General features: G+C 35.4%; 1 protein-coding gene across 1 annotated transcript in view; it reads left to right on the plus strand.

Moving 5' to 3' along the window:
• The window catches only part of Galntl6 (polypeptide N-acetylgalactosaminyltransferase like 6), an 837,540-nt gene that overhangs the window by 351,621 nt on the left and 471,811 nt on the right, over positions 1-14,108 (plus strand). The window contains exon 3 of the mRNA XM_048330738.1: positions 687-825. Coding sequence (XP_048186695.1) covers positions 687-825 — 139 coding nt within the window. The remainder of the gene's footprint in view (positions 1-686; positions 826-14,108) is intronic.

Consider the following 14,108-nt stretch of genomic DNA (forward strand, 5'->3'; position numbering starts at 1 on the left):
GTTTGGGTTTAGGCTTATTAGTTTTTACCGAAGAAACATCAAAGTACATGGTGCTTTAGAGATTATACGTGTGTATATTATAAAGAGGTAATAAAGTCAAAACAAATTGATGGCATTTGTAACTAAAACATGTGTTAGTAATGAAGACATTTGTAGTATGATCATTGATGGATTACAAATTTTCTGTTATAACCTTAGAGAGTCATGCACTCATTTGAAAACTTTCTATTGATATAGACTTAACAATCAGAATACCAAATTCATGCACAAAAAATAATTTTTCTTTCATTAGCAGGAGTTTAAAGGTAGCTTAAAATTTTTGTATTTGCAACTTCAAAATGGATGAATCTAAAACTCATCATTAAATATGCATATGTGAAATTACTCAAGGCATAACAATGTAAAGAATAAGATGAAGAAATATATATGGGCATGTTTGAAATGGTTTCCAGTCAAATATAAGATTACACTTTCTGCATCTGTGTGGTTTGCTTTTTAAGAGAAGTATTGTTATTTATCCAATTAAAATAAAGCAATGTCACACAATTTTTATTACTAGTACCTTCTATGGTCCACTTCAATGTGTAACTGAAGGAAGACATGTCCAAATTTTCATACTTGTTCTAGAATATGACATATTTTTTTCTCTCTCTAGAATAACACCTCACTTTGTTTCTTTCTGTTAGGGAAAGGTGAACATGGGAAACCTTACCCCCTTACTGAAGATGATCATGACGACTCCGCTTACAGAGAAAATGGTTTCAATATTTTCGTCAGCAACAACATTGATTTAGAAAGGTCCCTGCCAGACATTCGCCATGCTAAGTGAGTAAGGGCTCAAAAGGTGGGCAGGGTGGGGTCTTCTCTTTGATTCTTTTCCTACCTTGATTGTTTTATCTTTCTAAATGTGTACTGTTATGATACATGTAACTAAAAATGTCACTCTAGGATTTTGATTAATGTTTTAATAGTCTTAAATAGGTTTAACATAAATTGGAATAAAAATGTTTAAATTCCAAGATAATAGTAAGTAACAATTGTAAGGATCAATACACATTTTTCACTCACTATATTTAATATCTTTGCAAAATGAAATGTTTTAAGTTGATATTCATACTTCTTGCAAAAGATTTTACTTTAATTGTAATATTACCAAACAATCTACATATACTCACTTTGTAGGCTTCTTTCTCACTTCAGGATTTATGTATTGCTTTGCTTTTTACTCTGCCCCAAAAGTGCTTAACATGAAAATAATTATATTCCAAAGATAATGATTGCATATTCAACTTCCTGATACTTTATGAATTGTATGGCTTATCAACTATGAGTTTCAGTTTTATTAAAAAGTAGCAAAGAACAGTTCAAATGGAAATAAAGAAAAAGTACACATATAGTTAACTAAAATCCACCTCCTCTTTTCTGACCAATATCTACTGTTAAATTGCTTTTCCTAGTGGATTATAGTTTTCTGATAGCTTAAACTAGACCAAAGATGCCAAGAATAGAGTGTGACCAAAATTCAAGAAAGATTTTCACTGTGTACTTATTCGATAATCTACCTATTTCTACTAATCTGTTTACACATCTACCACATTGGATTCCCTTCTGGAAAAACTGTGTTAGAGGAGGAAAATATCAGAGAAAATAAAATCACAGAAACAAATGAAAAGAAATACTGGAAATTGATATTGAACAAGTAATGTGAAATAAATGAAACTTTTAGCTTTGAGCAAAGGTAACTAACCCTTAGGAAAATAATAATGGTTTGGAGGACACTTTTCTATTGCCATACTGTATCCTTATAAAACTATTTGAAAACATAAAAGGATTACTGGTTTTCTCATCAGGTTTTATGTATTTTACAATATAGTTAAGCAGAGGATTAATGTGAAGAACAAATCAATTTTTCCCTAAATGAATGCTTTATCTATTGGCCTAAGCAGTTTAGCCAGCCAAATTATTCCCAGGTTACCTGAAATTATCGACAGTAATTCTCACTGACCGAGAAGATTTCTCGTTATGAGAAATTTTAATACCTAATTGCACACCATCAAAGATGCATTAAGTTGCATTGTTGGCATAATAAGTATACTCAGAGAATAATTTCCATCTACCTCCTTTCCACTCCCACACTTCCAATCTCTTAACAAGTACTCAAGTGGAAAGTATTGCAGGTGGAGAAGGCAGAAAAACACTCATGTGAAAGGAAATCTGATATTTCCATTCTTCTCAAGAGAATATTTTGAGTGTAACCACTGCTTTTTAAGAAAAGAAAGTCTTAAACAATAATAGAAAAAAATTGAGAAAAGTATTTTTTAACTTTTATTAAACCACCAAATCTCGACTATGAAGAAAACATTATGCTAAACAACCATGGACAAATAAAAAACAGCTAAAATATGTTATGACTATATTCTTACTGGAGCTATGCTTCTAAGACAAATTGTATAGACTTCCAAGAATCCCACTCTTTCACATTTATGCTATGGGCTTTATCTGTGCTTCCCAAATGTAACTTCGTCATGTGTAAGTGGGTTAGGAAATTGCAAACTCCACTTGACATACATTTCATTATTATCAATCTAACTACCTTGCAGGTAATTGAGCATAGCCTGTTCATATCGTTGTGATCTCCAAAGGAGAATGAGAAAAAAATGTGTGAATTTGAAATGGAGCAATTTTCAGAAACCTTGCAATTTCTCTCAGCCAACTGCAACTGTGGTTTCAGAGTACATGAATGGGAAAGAGTTCATTTTCTTTGGCTTTAGGAGTTTCCACCCCTCCGCCCCCCCCCTAGTGGAAACTATCGGTAAACTATTGCTTTGCAATTTTGCTCAGGTTGATCATTCTAATTCGTATACTATATTATTAACTCAATTGTTCCATGCTACAGACCATTTTCACTGTACATGCAAAAGCTCTATTCTTGTTCATAGTCTCACAACTACTTTAAAATGTTGTGGTTCTTGGTACTTGGGTATGCTTAGTGCATATTGTAGTTAACTGTAAAATAATGTGTTCACTATATGTTGTTTCAGAAATCCTAACCCTCAAAGCATTATTTTAATTTTCTAATGATTTCTTTGCTCACATAAAAATTCCTTGGTTCTGGACTAATTATTTCATGGTATCTTCATAAGTAAAGAATTTCTATCAGTAAGGAAAGTCAGTTAGCTCTGTGCAATAGTTTAGTCAGTCTAAATTGTATCCTAATAAAACACCTTCATGGGCTGGGAATATGGCCTAGAGGTAGAGTGCTTGCGCTGCATACATAAAGCCCAGGGTTCCATTCCTCAGCATCACATATATAGAAAAGGCCAGAAGTGGCACTGTGGCTCAAGTGGTAGAGTGCTAGCCTTGAGCAAAAAGAAGCCAGGGACAGTGTTCTGGCCCTGAGTTCAAGCCCCAAGACTGGCAAAAATAAATAAATAAATAAATAAATGAAATCCCTTCAGTTAACCACTTAAAAATTTAAATTTATGTTTTTTAATGTTTATCATGTCTTTATCGTGTAAATTAGTCTTGTCATACCATCTATGATTTCATATTAACATTTCCTCTACTTTTGTCGAGCTCTTTTAAGTATTTTAGTTGCGTTTTGTACATTTTAAAATATATAATCTGTGTACTTTAAATAGTCACCCCTTCTGGCAGTACCAATTTAAATCCATTTCCCCATTGCCTGAAATCTCTCTTTAGAACACCTTATCTTTATATCTCATTTCATACTGACAAGAATTTAATATGAAAATATTTGGGTTAAAAAGGTCTAGCTCTATTTTAACATAATTTACAAAAGCAATTGGACATTGTCTTTGTATTTAATCACCTAGCTGAGACATCACGTGTATGTTTTGTATGTTGGAGATCATATGATTAATTCTAGCTCAAATGGAAGTTATATGACACCTATGTAATAGAAAATACACAGAAAATAGGAAAATTATAAAACTACAGAAGAATAGCCTACACAAAAATGCTTAGATAAAATTGTACACAATTATATTGTTATTAAGATAAGATTGAAGATACCTTCAACAAATCTTATTTCCTGGGTATAATCATATTCACTTGTATAAGTACTCTTTAAAACATAGTATGTAATAGAAGAATTCTGATGTATAGAGGAAAACAATGAGATGAGGAGACATAAAAGGTTTTACATAGAATCAAGATAAATAGGCTTTATTTATTTACTTATGCTTAAGTTTGATAGTTTATGTTTTATGTAAGCACTTATATGTATTACTTAAGATGCATTTATAAGATACTTGAGGAGCTGGAACAATTTTAAATTAATATTTAGTATTGAATGCTTAGTATTTAGTATTGTGGCTTTTTCCTTTTACTTGTCATTTCTTATTGTTTCTTTTTTATGTTGCTGATATTCCCGAGATAGAAATAGTTGTCACTTCATAACATTAACAATAAAAGTAGTATTGAATGTTGAGAGCAAACCTCATGATGTCTCATCTCTTGAGAAAATGTAGAATTTTTACATCCCGTTGGATTATATGGTCACTTTTAGTGGTGTTACAGTTCAGTCTGACCAATATATGACAACCTTGTACCTTGTACAATCTCAGGACCAATTGAAAAACTGCCTCGGAGATAATTTGGCATCACTTTTATTGTTGAGATTCTGTTGGGAAGCACTGTTTGGATGTGGGCTGCATGTAATACCTAAAGTCGTACTCCAGATTCGAGGAACTTGCTGGAACATATCAGGCTAGTGAGCTACCAAAGGCCTGAAGTGTCCAGGGTGGCAGCCTATCTCTCCATAGGCAAGGAAGTCCCAAAGCAGAAAATGAAGGAAGGAGCTGAGCCAAGCACCGGATGCTCTGTAACCCAAAGTCATCCATCATGTCTCTTCCTTACTCCTGGAAGCCTGTCTGAAAAGATAGAGAGAGGGCACCAATGTTTATCTAATGGCTGCTCTGCCACAGGAGAACATCTGGCCAAGAAATGAATCTCCTCTTTGAACAAATAGTGCATGATATTTATTTTTGTATTTGATGAAAAAAAAAAAGCAATTTCTCAAGTTATTCAGAATTCGCAGTAAATGTTTTGTTTATACTCCTGTCCACCAGTAAGTATGTTAATTCTAAATAATTTCACTCCCCTGACTTATATGACGATACTCAAAAATTCAATTTGTCACGCTGAATTTTTATTTATCCCTATTATTAAGTTTTGATGTAAACTTTACTCATGTCCCTTACTAGACATTATTAAATCAATACCAGGTTTGCCAAATCAGTTGCAGCAAAATTTGTTCAGGTGAAGTTGGGCAGTGGTGGCTCATGCCTGCAATCTTAGCTACTTAAAAAACTGAGACCTGTGAATGATGGTTCAATGCTAGCCGTAGGAAGAAGGCCAGTGAATCTCTTATTTCCAATTAGCCACCAGAAAGTCAGAAGTAGATCTGTGGCTCAAGGGATACAGCATTATCCTTGAGTTAAAAAAAAATCTCAGGCCCTCAGTCCAAATACCACAATTGGCATATAACAAAAAATTCTTCAGTTATTTCTTTTCCTTCTGATGATAATGAGATTATTTTCATGATTCCTTTCCTTTTTCCATTTATATCACAGAGATGAAAATTTTAAGACAATTAAGGGTATTCTATTTTTAACTTTAAAATTTCAATGTAAAATTAATTGAGTCAGTCTTTGTTTCTTAGATATCATGTGTTCATATTCATTTAATTAATTTTTCTCACTAGGTTTAAAATATTTGTTTTAATTATATGTGAAGTAGAAAATGTGATTTAACTGTTTTGACTCTTCTCTATTTTATGCTAAAACTCATTACTAGAAATATTTAAGTTTAACCATCCAAAATTATGGAGGAAATTTTAAAAAATCTCAGGATCCAAAGCTGCATCAAAATAGGTTTGGCATTGGTGGTTGGGTTTTTTTCATGTTTTTATGATGATTTTTTGTGAAATTGATTAAATATTTCATTAATCAAACTTACAAGTGAACTCAGAACAAGAAATCTTTATAACCCAAATTCTGTGTTAGTGTTTGCTCCAATTCAACGAGAACACTGCTCCAGAAAGAACTGGGAAATGTATACCTTAAGATCAACTGTCTTTACATTCCCACCAACAATGTAGTAGGATTCCCTTTTGGCCACATCCCCTCCAGCAATTTGTTATTGTTACTTTTCCTGATAATGGACATTCTTACAGGGGTGAGGTGGAATCTCAATGTTGTTCAGATTTGCATTTTTCTTATGGTCAGTGATGTAGTGCACTTGTTCATGTGTCTCTTGGTCAATCTCATTTCCTTTCCAGAGAAGTCTCTTTTTAGATCTTTAGCCCACTTGTTGAGGGGGCTGTTGGTTCTTTGAGGTTTTGTTTTGTAGCAATATACATTTTTTCAGTTTGGTGTATATTTTAGAGATCAGGCCTATGTTCGTTGTATGGCCGGGAAAGACCTGCTCCCAATCTATGGGCTTCCTGTTTATCTTGCAAGCTATGTTCTTTGCCCTGCAAAAGCTCTGCAGTTTGATGCGGTCCCATTTGTCCAACCATTCTTTGATTTGTTGCATTTCTGGGCCTTTGTTAAGGAAGTTTCGTTCTGTGCCAAGGAACCCAAATATTCAGTCACTCTGAAAAGCAGTGTGGAGATTACTCAGAAGGCTACCACCCCACAGCCCCACTTTTGGGCATCTACAGAAAAGATTACAAGCAAGACCACTCTAAAGCCACCAGCACAACAATGTTCATCGCAGCACTATTTTTCATTGCTAAAATATGGAACCAACCCAGATGTCCCTCAGTAGATGAATGCATCAGGAAAATGTAGTACATATACACAATGGGATTTTATGCCTCTATCAGAAAGAACAACATTACCCCATTTATAAGGAAATAGAAGGACTTGGACAAAGTTATACTAAGTGAAGTGAGTCAGACCCGTGGTTGCCCCTGTGCTACCACTTTATCTCATCTGAATACCCTGGATATTATATATACTGGTATTAGAACTAGGGAAGTGAAAGGGAATATCAAAATCGAGGGACAAAGGATAAGAAGACAAAAGACTCCAAAAACAATACTGACAAAACCATTTGGTGTAAACCAACTGAACAACTCATGGGAGGGGAGGAGAGAGGGGCCAATGAGGGAGGAGGTAACTGTAGAAGAAATTTACCCACTGCCTTACATATGAAACTGTAACTCCTCTGTACATCACTTTGAAAATAAATGAGTAATTATTTAAAAAAAAAGATCAATTGTCTTTCCAGACGAGGGGATATGATGAAGTAAATAGAAAAATACAGAACAAATTAAAATAATAAGCAGCAAATTGCAAAGAGAAATGCTTACGAATAACAGATAAAATGGAGCTTCCAAAACTGTTATGTAATGAATGCTTTCAATATTTTGGTGGCACTTGGCTTATGGACAGTTGCATAGACATTAGAATGCAAATGTGATTTTAAGAGTCAAGAGAAAAATTTACAATGAAATGGAAACAACAAAAAAGCTAGTATATGACCTCATATTTTGACGATAAGTTCAAAGATTTGGAAGAGATTTATTTTATCACTATAAATAAAAGATTTATCACTGTTGAAATGGAAATCCTCCTAGGAGAGATAGCAGTTTAAGAGCTGTCAGACATTTAGCCCTTGAAGTGAGTGACAGATCAGAAAGCTGACTCCTTGAAAAGTTAAATGAGGACAAGCCTAGGAACCTGGAGTTTAAAGAATGGCAATATGAAACTATTCCACAGGCAGAAAATAATAAACCTCCTAGAAATAAATTTCCTGCTTCAAAATCATGTTTATTTACTTTCAAACTTCATATTCTCTCACATTATGATATGAAGTAAATAAAACTGAAAGGCATAGGAGTACATATCTCTAATCCAAGCACTGAAGAAGATGATGAGAGTCCATATTGAGCTACATGTACACATCCTGTCAGGAAGAAAAGCAAAGAAGGAAGAAAAAGGTGAAGGAAAAGAAGGAAACAAGGAAGGGAAGGAGAGAGGGTAGGAGAGAGGGAGGGAGGGTGGGAAGGAGGAAGTAATGGACTCATGGGAAATTTGCTCCATATTAATCTAGCAACAGTAATACTTAATTTACTCCTTTCTAATTTTACATCCATCAACAGGAATTTACCAAAGTTAGGTATCACGGTAAGATTGTAGATTACACTTATTCAGGAATATGAGTCCCAAGAAATTCTACCATTCTGAGAAGAGTGTTAGATGTCCTTTCAAACTAGTGAGCCATGTAATCTTCAAGTATTGTGGCAACATGGATTAGAGGTTAGATTACAGTGGCAAAGTGTCATTCATAAACATGGTCTAGTTAATGCTCATTTAAATGAAATAAGTAACATATACAGATCATTTTTCATAATCATGAGAAAATTGAGTGGAACAACTGTGTTCAGGTACATATATTAAAGAGGAAACCACTTAAGATAAGTATGTCTCATCCATAAATTTTCTTGATTTTAATATTTTAAAATATATACTTTAAAACTATTATTTTCATTCTCAAATACTCATTTCACAGTAATGCTATGTCATTGTATTAATAGATATTTCTCAATGAATTTTCTTAAAATATGCATTTGTATAATTAGCATCCTCAGTAAGTGCCTGACTCAGTTGACTCACTCAGAAGGCTGAGATCTGAGGATTGTGCTTTGAAAACATTTGAGGCAGAATAGACCAAGGGACTCCAACTACTTTCAACGTCCTATGTGTATGTGTAGTTTCTATTATTGATGATGTTTTGTATCACCTTCCTATGTTTGTACCTACACTATCTCTGTAATCTTATCTGAGTATATTGGAAACCGTGTTTACTGGTATTGGAAGTAGGAAATTCAAAGGGAATACCATATTCGAGAGACACAGGGTAAAAAAAGAGAAATAACTACAAAAGCAATACTTGCAAAACTGTTTGGTGTAAGTGAACTGAACACCTGGGGGGGGAGGGAAGGGGGGGAGGGAGGGGGGCATGAGGGACAAGGCAACAAACAGTACAAGAAATGTATCCAATGCCCAACGTATGATACTGTAACCTCTCTGTACATCAGTTTGATAATAAAAATTTGAGAAAAAAAAAAGAATAAGCTTCGCCTCCTCACGCCTTAATACCCACATTTATTTGTGATTGTGAAATACATTTTCCAAAATTCAGGACATAATAAAAAAGTTGATACATTTAAAAAAAAACTAGTAAAAGCACCAACTGTGAGAAAATAAGTGGAGAGAGACAGAAGGAAGCCCTGAGGATTGGTGTATGTGTGTGTGTGTGTGTGTGTGTGTGTGTGTGTGCACAAAATCTTAAATGAGTGTTTTCAACAATAAATATCACTAAACCCAATTTAATTTAGTACTTTAACTACTGCTTATTAAATACGGATATATAATATGACAGACCCTTGAATTCCTACAGATACATCACCCAGATCCATTTCTGGCTTAAAGCAGAACATTTCTGGCATGAAATCACTGACCTGCAATCCAAAGAAGTAGGTGAAAACAATTTTAGAAATTAATTTAAGCTTTCAAAATAGTCTTTAAGGCTGGGCACTGGTGGCTCATTCCTGTAATCCTAGCTACTCAGGAGTTTGAGAGCTGAGGATTGTGGTTTGAAGCCAGCTGAGGGAGGAAAGTCCATAAGACTCTTATCTCCAATAAACTACTCAAAAAAGCCAGAAGTGCCACTATGGCTCAAGTAGTAGAGTGCTTGCCTTGAGAAAAATAAGCTCAGGGACAATGCCCAGGCCCAGAGTTCAAGCCCAAGGATTGGCAAAAAGAAAGAAAGAAAGAAAGAAAGAAAGAAAGAAAGAAAGAAAGAAAGAAAGAAAGAAAGAAAGAAAGAAAGAAAGAAAGAAAGAAAGAAAGAAAGAAAGAAAGAAAGAAAGAGAGAGAGAGAAGCAGGGAGAGAGGAAGGAAGGAAGGAAGGAAGGAAGGAAGGAAGGAAGGAAGGAAGGAAGGAAGGAAGGAAGGAAGGAAGGAAGGAAGGAAGGAAGGAAGGCCTTGAGGACAAAAATCAGAATTGCAGATGCCCCCTTAATTTCTTCAATCTATTTTGAGGTGATTTTTTTTTGTAGAGGGAGAGATCTAGATCTTGTCCATGTGGATAGCCAGTGTTTTCAGCAACATTTGTGAACTAGTGTTTCTTTACTTCCATGTACATTTCTGGGAACTTTGCCAAGTCACAAATGGTTTTGTGGGTTTGTTTCTGAGACCTTGCATTGGAAAGTGGTTTGCTGCTGTAACAAAATACTTAAGATAAACAACTCATGGGAGGAATACTTCATTTTTTTGTTCACAGTTTGAGAGGTGACAGGACATAGTTGGCTTGTCACATTGCTGTGGGCTCAAGCATCATGATGAGGAGTAAGTGGAGAAAACAACTCTATAAAGTGGAGAGAGAAAAAGGAAGGGGGACGGACAAGATACATCTTTGATTGGCATGTCCCCCGGATCTAATTCTTGCAAATAGATTCCATCATTTACCTATGTTATTGTTGGAAAAACTATGTTAGTATTACCAGGGGGATGGACTATCAGTGGTGGAAGATTCCCCTCTAAGATCAAGAGAATCAAAGTATGTCTTCTCTCTGTTGAACACAAAATACATTATCCCATAAGTTCTAGACCATATTTTCTAGGAAAATAAGCAATAAGTAAGTAAGTAAATAAAAGATTCCAAATAGGAGGGAAGAAATTAAACTGTCTCTATTAATATTTGTAATCATTTTTCCATAAAAATCCCTAAGGAATCCATTAAGGAACTATTGAAATTCAGAAAGTTGAAAAGATACAAGATCAATGTAAAACCAACACGTTTTATTTTATTCACTTCCAGTGAAAATCTGTATTTATGAACTATTTATGATCAAGGTCCATGTTAACTTTTATTATTGTTACTATTTTTATTATTTTTAAGTAGTTCTGCAAAGGAGTTGCTGTAATGGCTTCCGAGGTGGGGGTGGGGGTCCTCCATCCCTTCAAGAGTCCACCACTCAGAGACAGTTTCAAGTGAAAAGATGAATTTATTGGGGAAGTTCCGGATGGACCAGTCCCAGGTTTCAGAAAATCATATAATACAGAACAGGACAGTGGCATAGAGACTTAATTCCGGGGGATTTCCAAGTACCAACAAACCAATTCAGCTCCAACGGAGCGCTGAATTGGGAGGCCATGGGGAAGAGAGACACAAGACTGGAAGATGTGGCATGGTGTAATGGCGACTGAGCTCACCTGCCTCTAAATAGGGTCAGGTCAGGGGGCAGGGTCACAGGAAGCTCCCAGTTCCAACACTTGACAGAAAGGTTTAGTAACCTATAGGCCATGTGCCCGCCCCTGTCTCTTGGGGTTCAGGAACTCCCATTACCTGGGGATGGGGCTTCCCTTCCTGTAGGAATACAGGCATGCCCATCAAGAACTGGTGCATGGATTTAGGGGGGCACTACTATTTACAAGGTGAGGCAATCTTCCCAGGCCTCTGAGCAGAGGGGGCTGGGGAGATAGTGGAGATGGAGTCAGTTTCTGCCCTCTTTCTCAGGCCAGATCTGACCTCCATATTACAGTTGCTGTTCACTGAAGCAGTTTATGAATGCAGTGCATCTTGATCAATGTCAATCATTTCAACAGTTTTACCCACTCTTTCCAGCCTACCTCTTTTCTTGCTTACCTTAATTTTATATTATATACTGAATTTTTGCTATTTAACGAAACAGTTTACATGTACAATGCATCTTGATCTGAGTCACCATTTCAACATCTTCACCCTCCTTCCACCTAATATTTCCCTTACATTTCTCAATTCTGTAATATATACAAAAATTATTGCCTGCAATTTCCCCCCTTCCCTTTTCATTCTCATACCCCTCTCATCCCTTGAGTCCACTCTTCCCTCTTGTAAGTACTTATTTTCTGGTTTTGTGGGCTTTGCCTTAGTCTTTTTAAAAAAGTACCATTTTGCTCTCCATAGTCTATTGCACTTCAGTTAATTCATTTGTCACCCCTTGCTTACTACCCAGTGTGTTTACTTGTAGATTTACTGACACCTTCTTGCTACCACAATGAAGAAAACCATGCAAATTATGTTTCTCTGAGTCTACCTTACTTCATAGAGCTACCCTATGACTGAATTGTTTCACTCCTGGTCATTTATGCAATAGAGCACAAAGAAGGCCACATAAAAGCTACCAGCACAACAATAGTCATTGTAGCATTATTTATCATAGCCAAGATATGGAATCATCCCAGATGCCCCTGAATGGATGAATGGATCAAAAAAATATGGGATGGACACACACACACACACACACACACACACACAGACACACACACACACACAGAGGAATTCTCCTCACACATCAGAAACAATAATAGTGTACCATTCATAAAGAAATGGAAGGTCTTGGAAAAAATTTATACTAAACAAAGAAAGCCAGACTCCATGAACCAATATTTCTACTTATAGTATATTCCAAAGACTATTGATACATACATCCATAAGCAAATTGCACATGAGCTCGTCATGGTGGATCATGTCTATAATCCAAGATAATAGAGAAGATGAGATCATGAGTTTCCCAGTTCACAGCCAGCCCAGACAAAAAATCCATGAGATGCTATCTAAACCAACTACTAGGGACCTGTAAATTGGAAGACCAGGGTCCAGGCTGGCATTAGTCCTGGCAATAACTGTAAGACTATCCCAAAATATAACCTAAGGCTGAGGTCATGACTTAAGAGGCAGAGTGTCTCCCTAGCAAGCACAAGGCACTCAGTTCAAAACCCCAACATTAACAAAAACAAAACTTCTACATATATGTTTATAGTAATATTTGCCAGTTGGCAAATAATGAGTGCATTAACAAGTAGAACCATAAATCCAAGCTCATCCAGTCATAAAAAGAAACCAAAGAAACATTCTATGCATTTCCATGACATTAACCTTGAAAATACTATACTAAGCAAAAAGACAATTATAAAATTCCACATAATTTTATTATATTCCAATAAATATCTGTAGTAGGGAAAATCATAAAAATAGAAAGGAGTTACTTAAGTCTGTGAGAAATGGAGGGGAAGTATGGCAAATAAAAACATAGAATTTTCTTTTGAATTAAGAAATACATTATAAAATTGTGCAGATGGTTACAACTGTACGTACACAGAAGTATTTAATTGCTCCATTTAATTAATACAATTTTGGGCTGCATAGCACATTAATTCTACATAAATGAAATTGCTTTTAATGAAAGATAAAGCATTCTCTATTGCTTCTTATCCTATAAGTCAATGTAATAAACACATATGGGAAAATACATATCTGTCACATGTGATAAGTATTCACACCTTTGAAGTGAGATTGAAGCATCTCAGTGCCAGGGACACAGATTTCTATTAAAAGTTTCACTGCAAAATATGGAAACAACCCAGATGCCCCTCCACAGATGAATGGATCCAAAAAATATGGTACCTATACACAATGGAATACTACATTGCAATTAGAAATGGTGAAATATTAGTATTTGCAGGGAAATGGTCAGAACTTGAGCAAATAGTGTTGAGCAAGACAAGCTTAGAACACAGAAAACAAAGGGGCATGATCTCCCTGATATATGACTGTTAAGGTGGGGGGAGGGGGAGACAGTAGAGACCAGGTCTGTGAAACCAAAAACTTCTTGTCAAATGGTATTTCCCACAGGTTTGGGTCAGCGACCCTACATTATGTAACTAAAATCAAACAACTACTCAACATATAAAGGTCAAAAATTGACCTCTCAGTGGATCACAATAGCTCAAAAGCTATGTATGTGCGTTCATATAAGAATATTGTCGACATATTGTCTATTGTCGACAATACATTTAAAGCCCTAGGCAAATTTCCTTTGGCGTAGGCCACGTGGCTACTGTATATGTTCTTGGTACATTGTGTATTGTATATATCTGACCAAGGGAAGGGAAAGAAAAACAGGGTGTAAGACATCACAGGAAATGTACACACTGCCCTACTATGTAACTGTACCCCTTTTGCACAACACCTTGTCAAAAAATGTTGTTTAATTAATAAATAAATTATTTTTAAAAAGTTTCACTGGA

This window comes from Perognathus longimembris, chromosome 21, assembly GCF_023159225.1.
Source record: "Perognathus longimembris pacificus isolate PPM17 chromosome 21, ASM2315922v1, whole genome shotgun sequence".
In the NCBI taxonomy this organism is placed as follows: domain Eukaryota; kingdom Metazoa; phylum Chordata; class Mammalia; order Rodentia; family Heteromyidae; genus Perognathus; species Perognathus longimembris.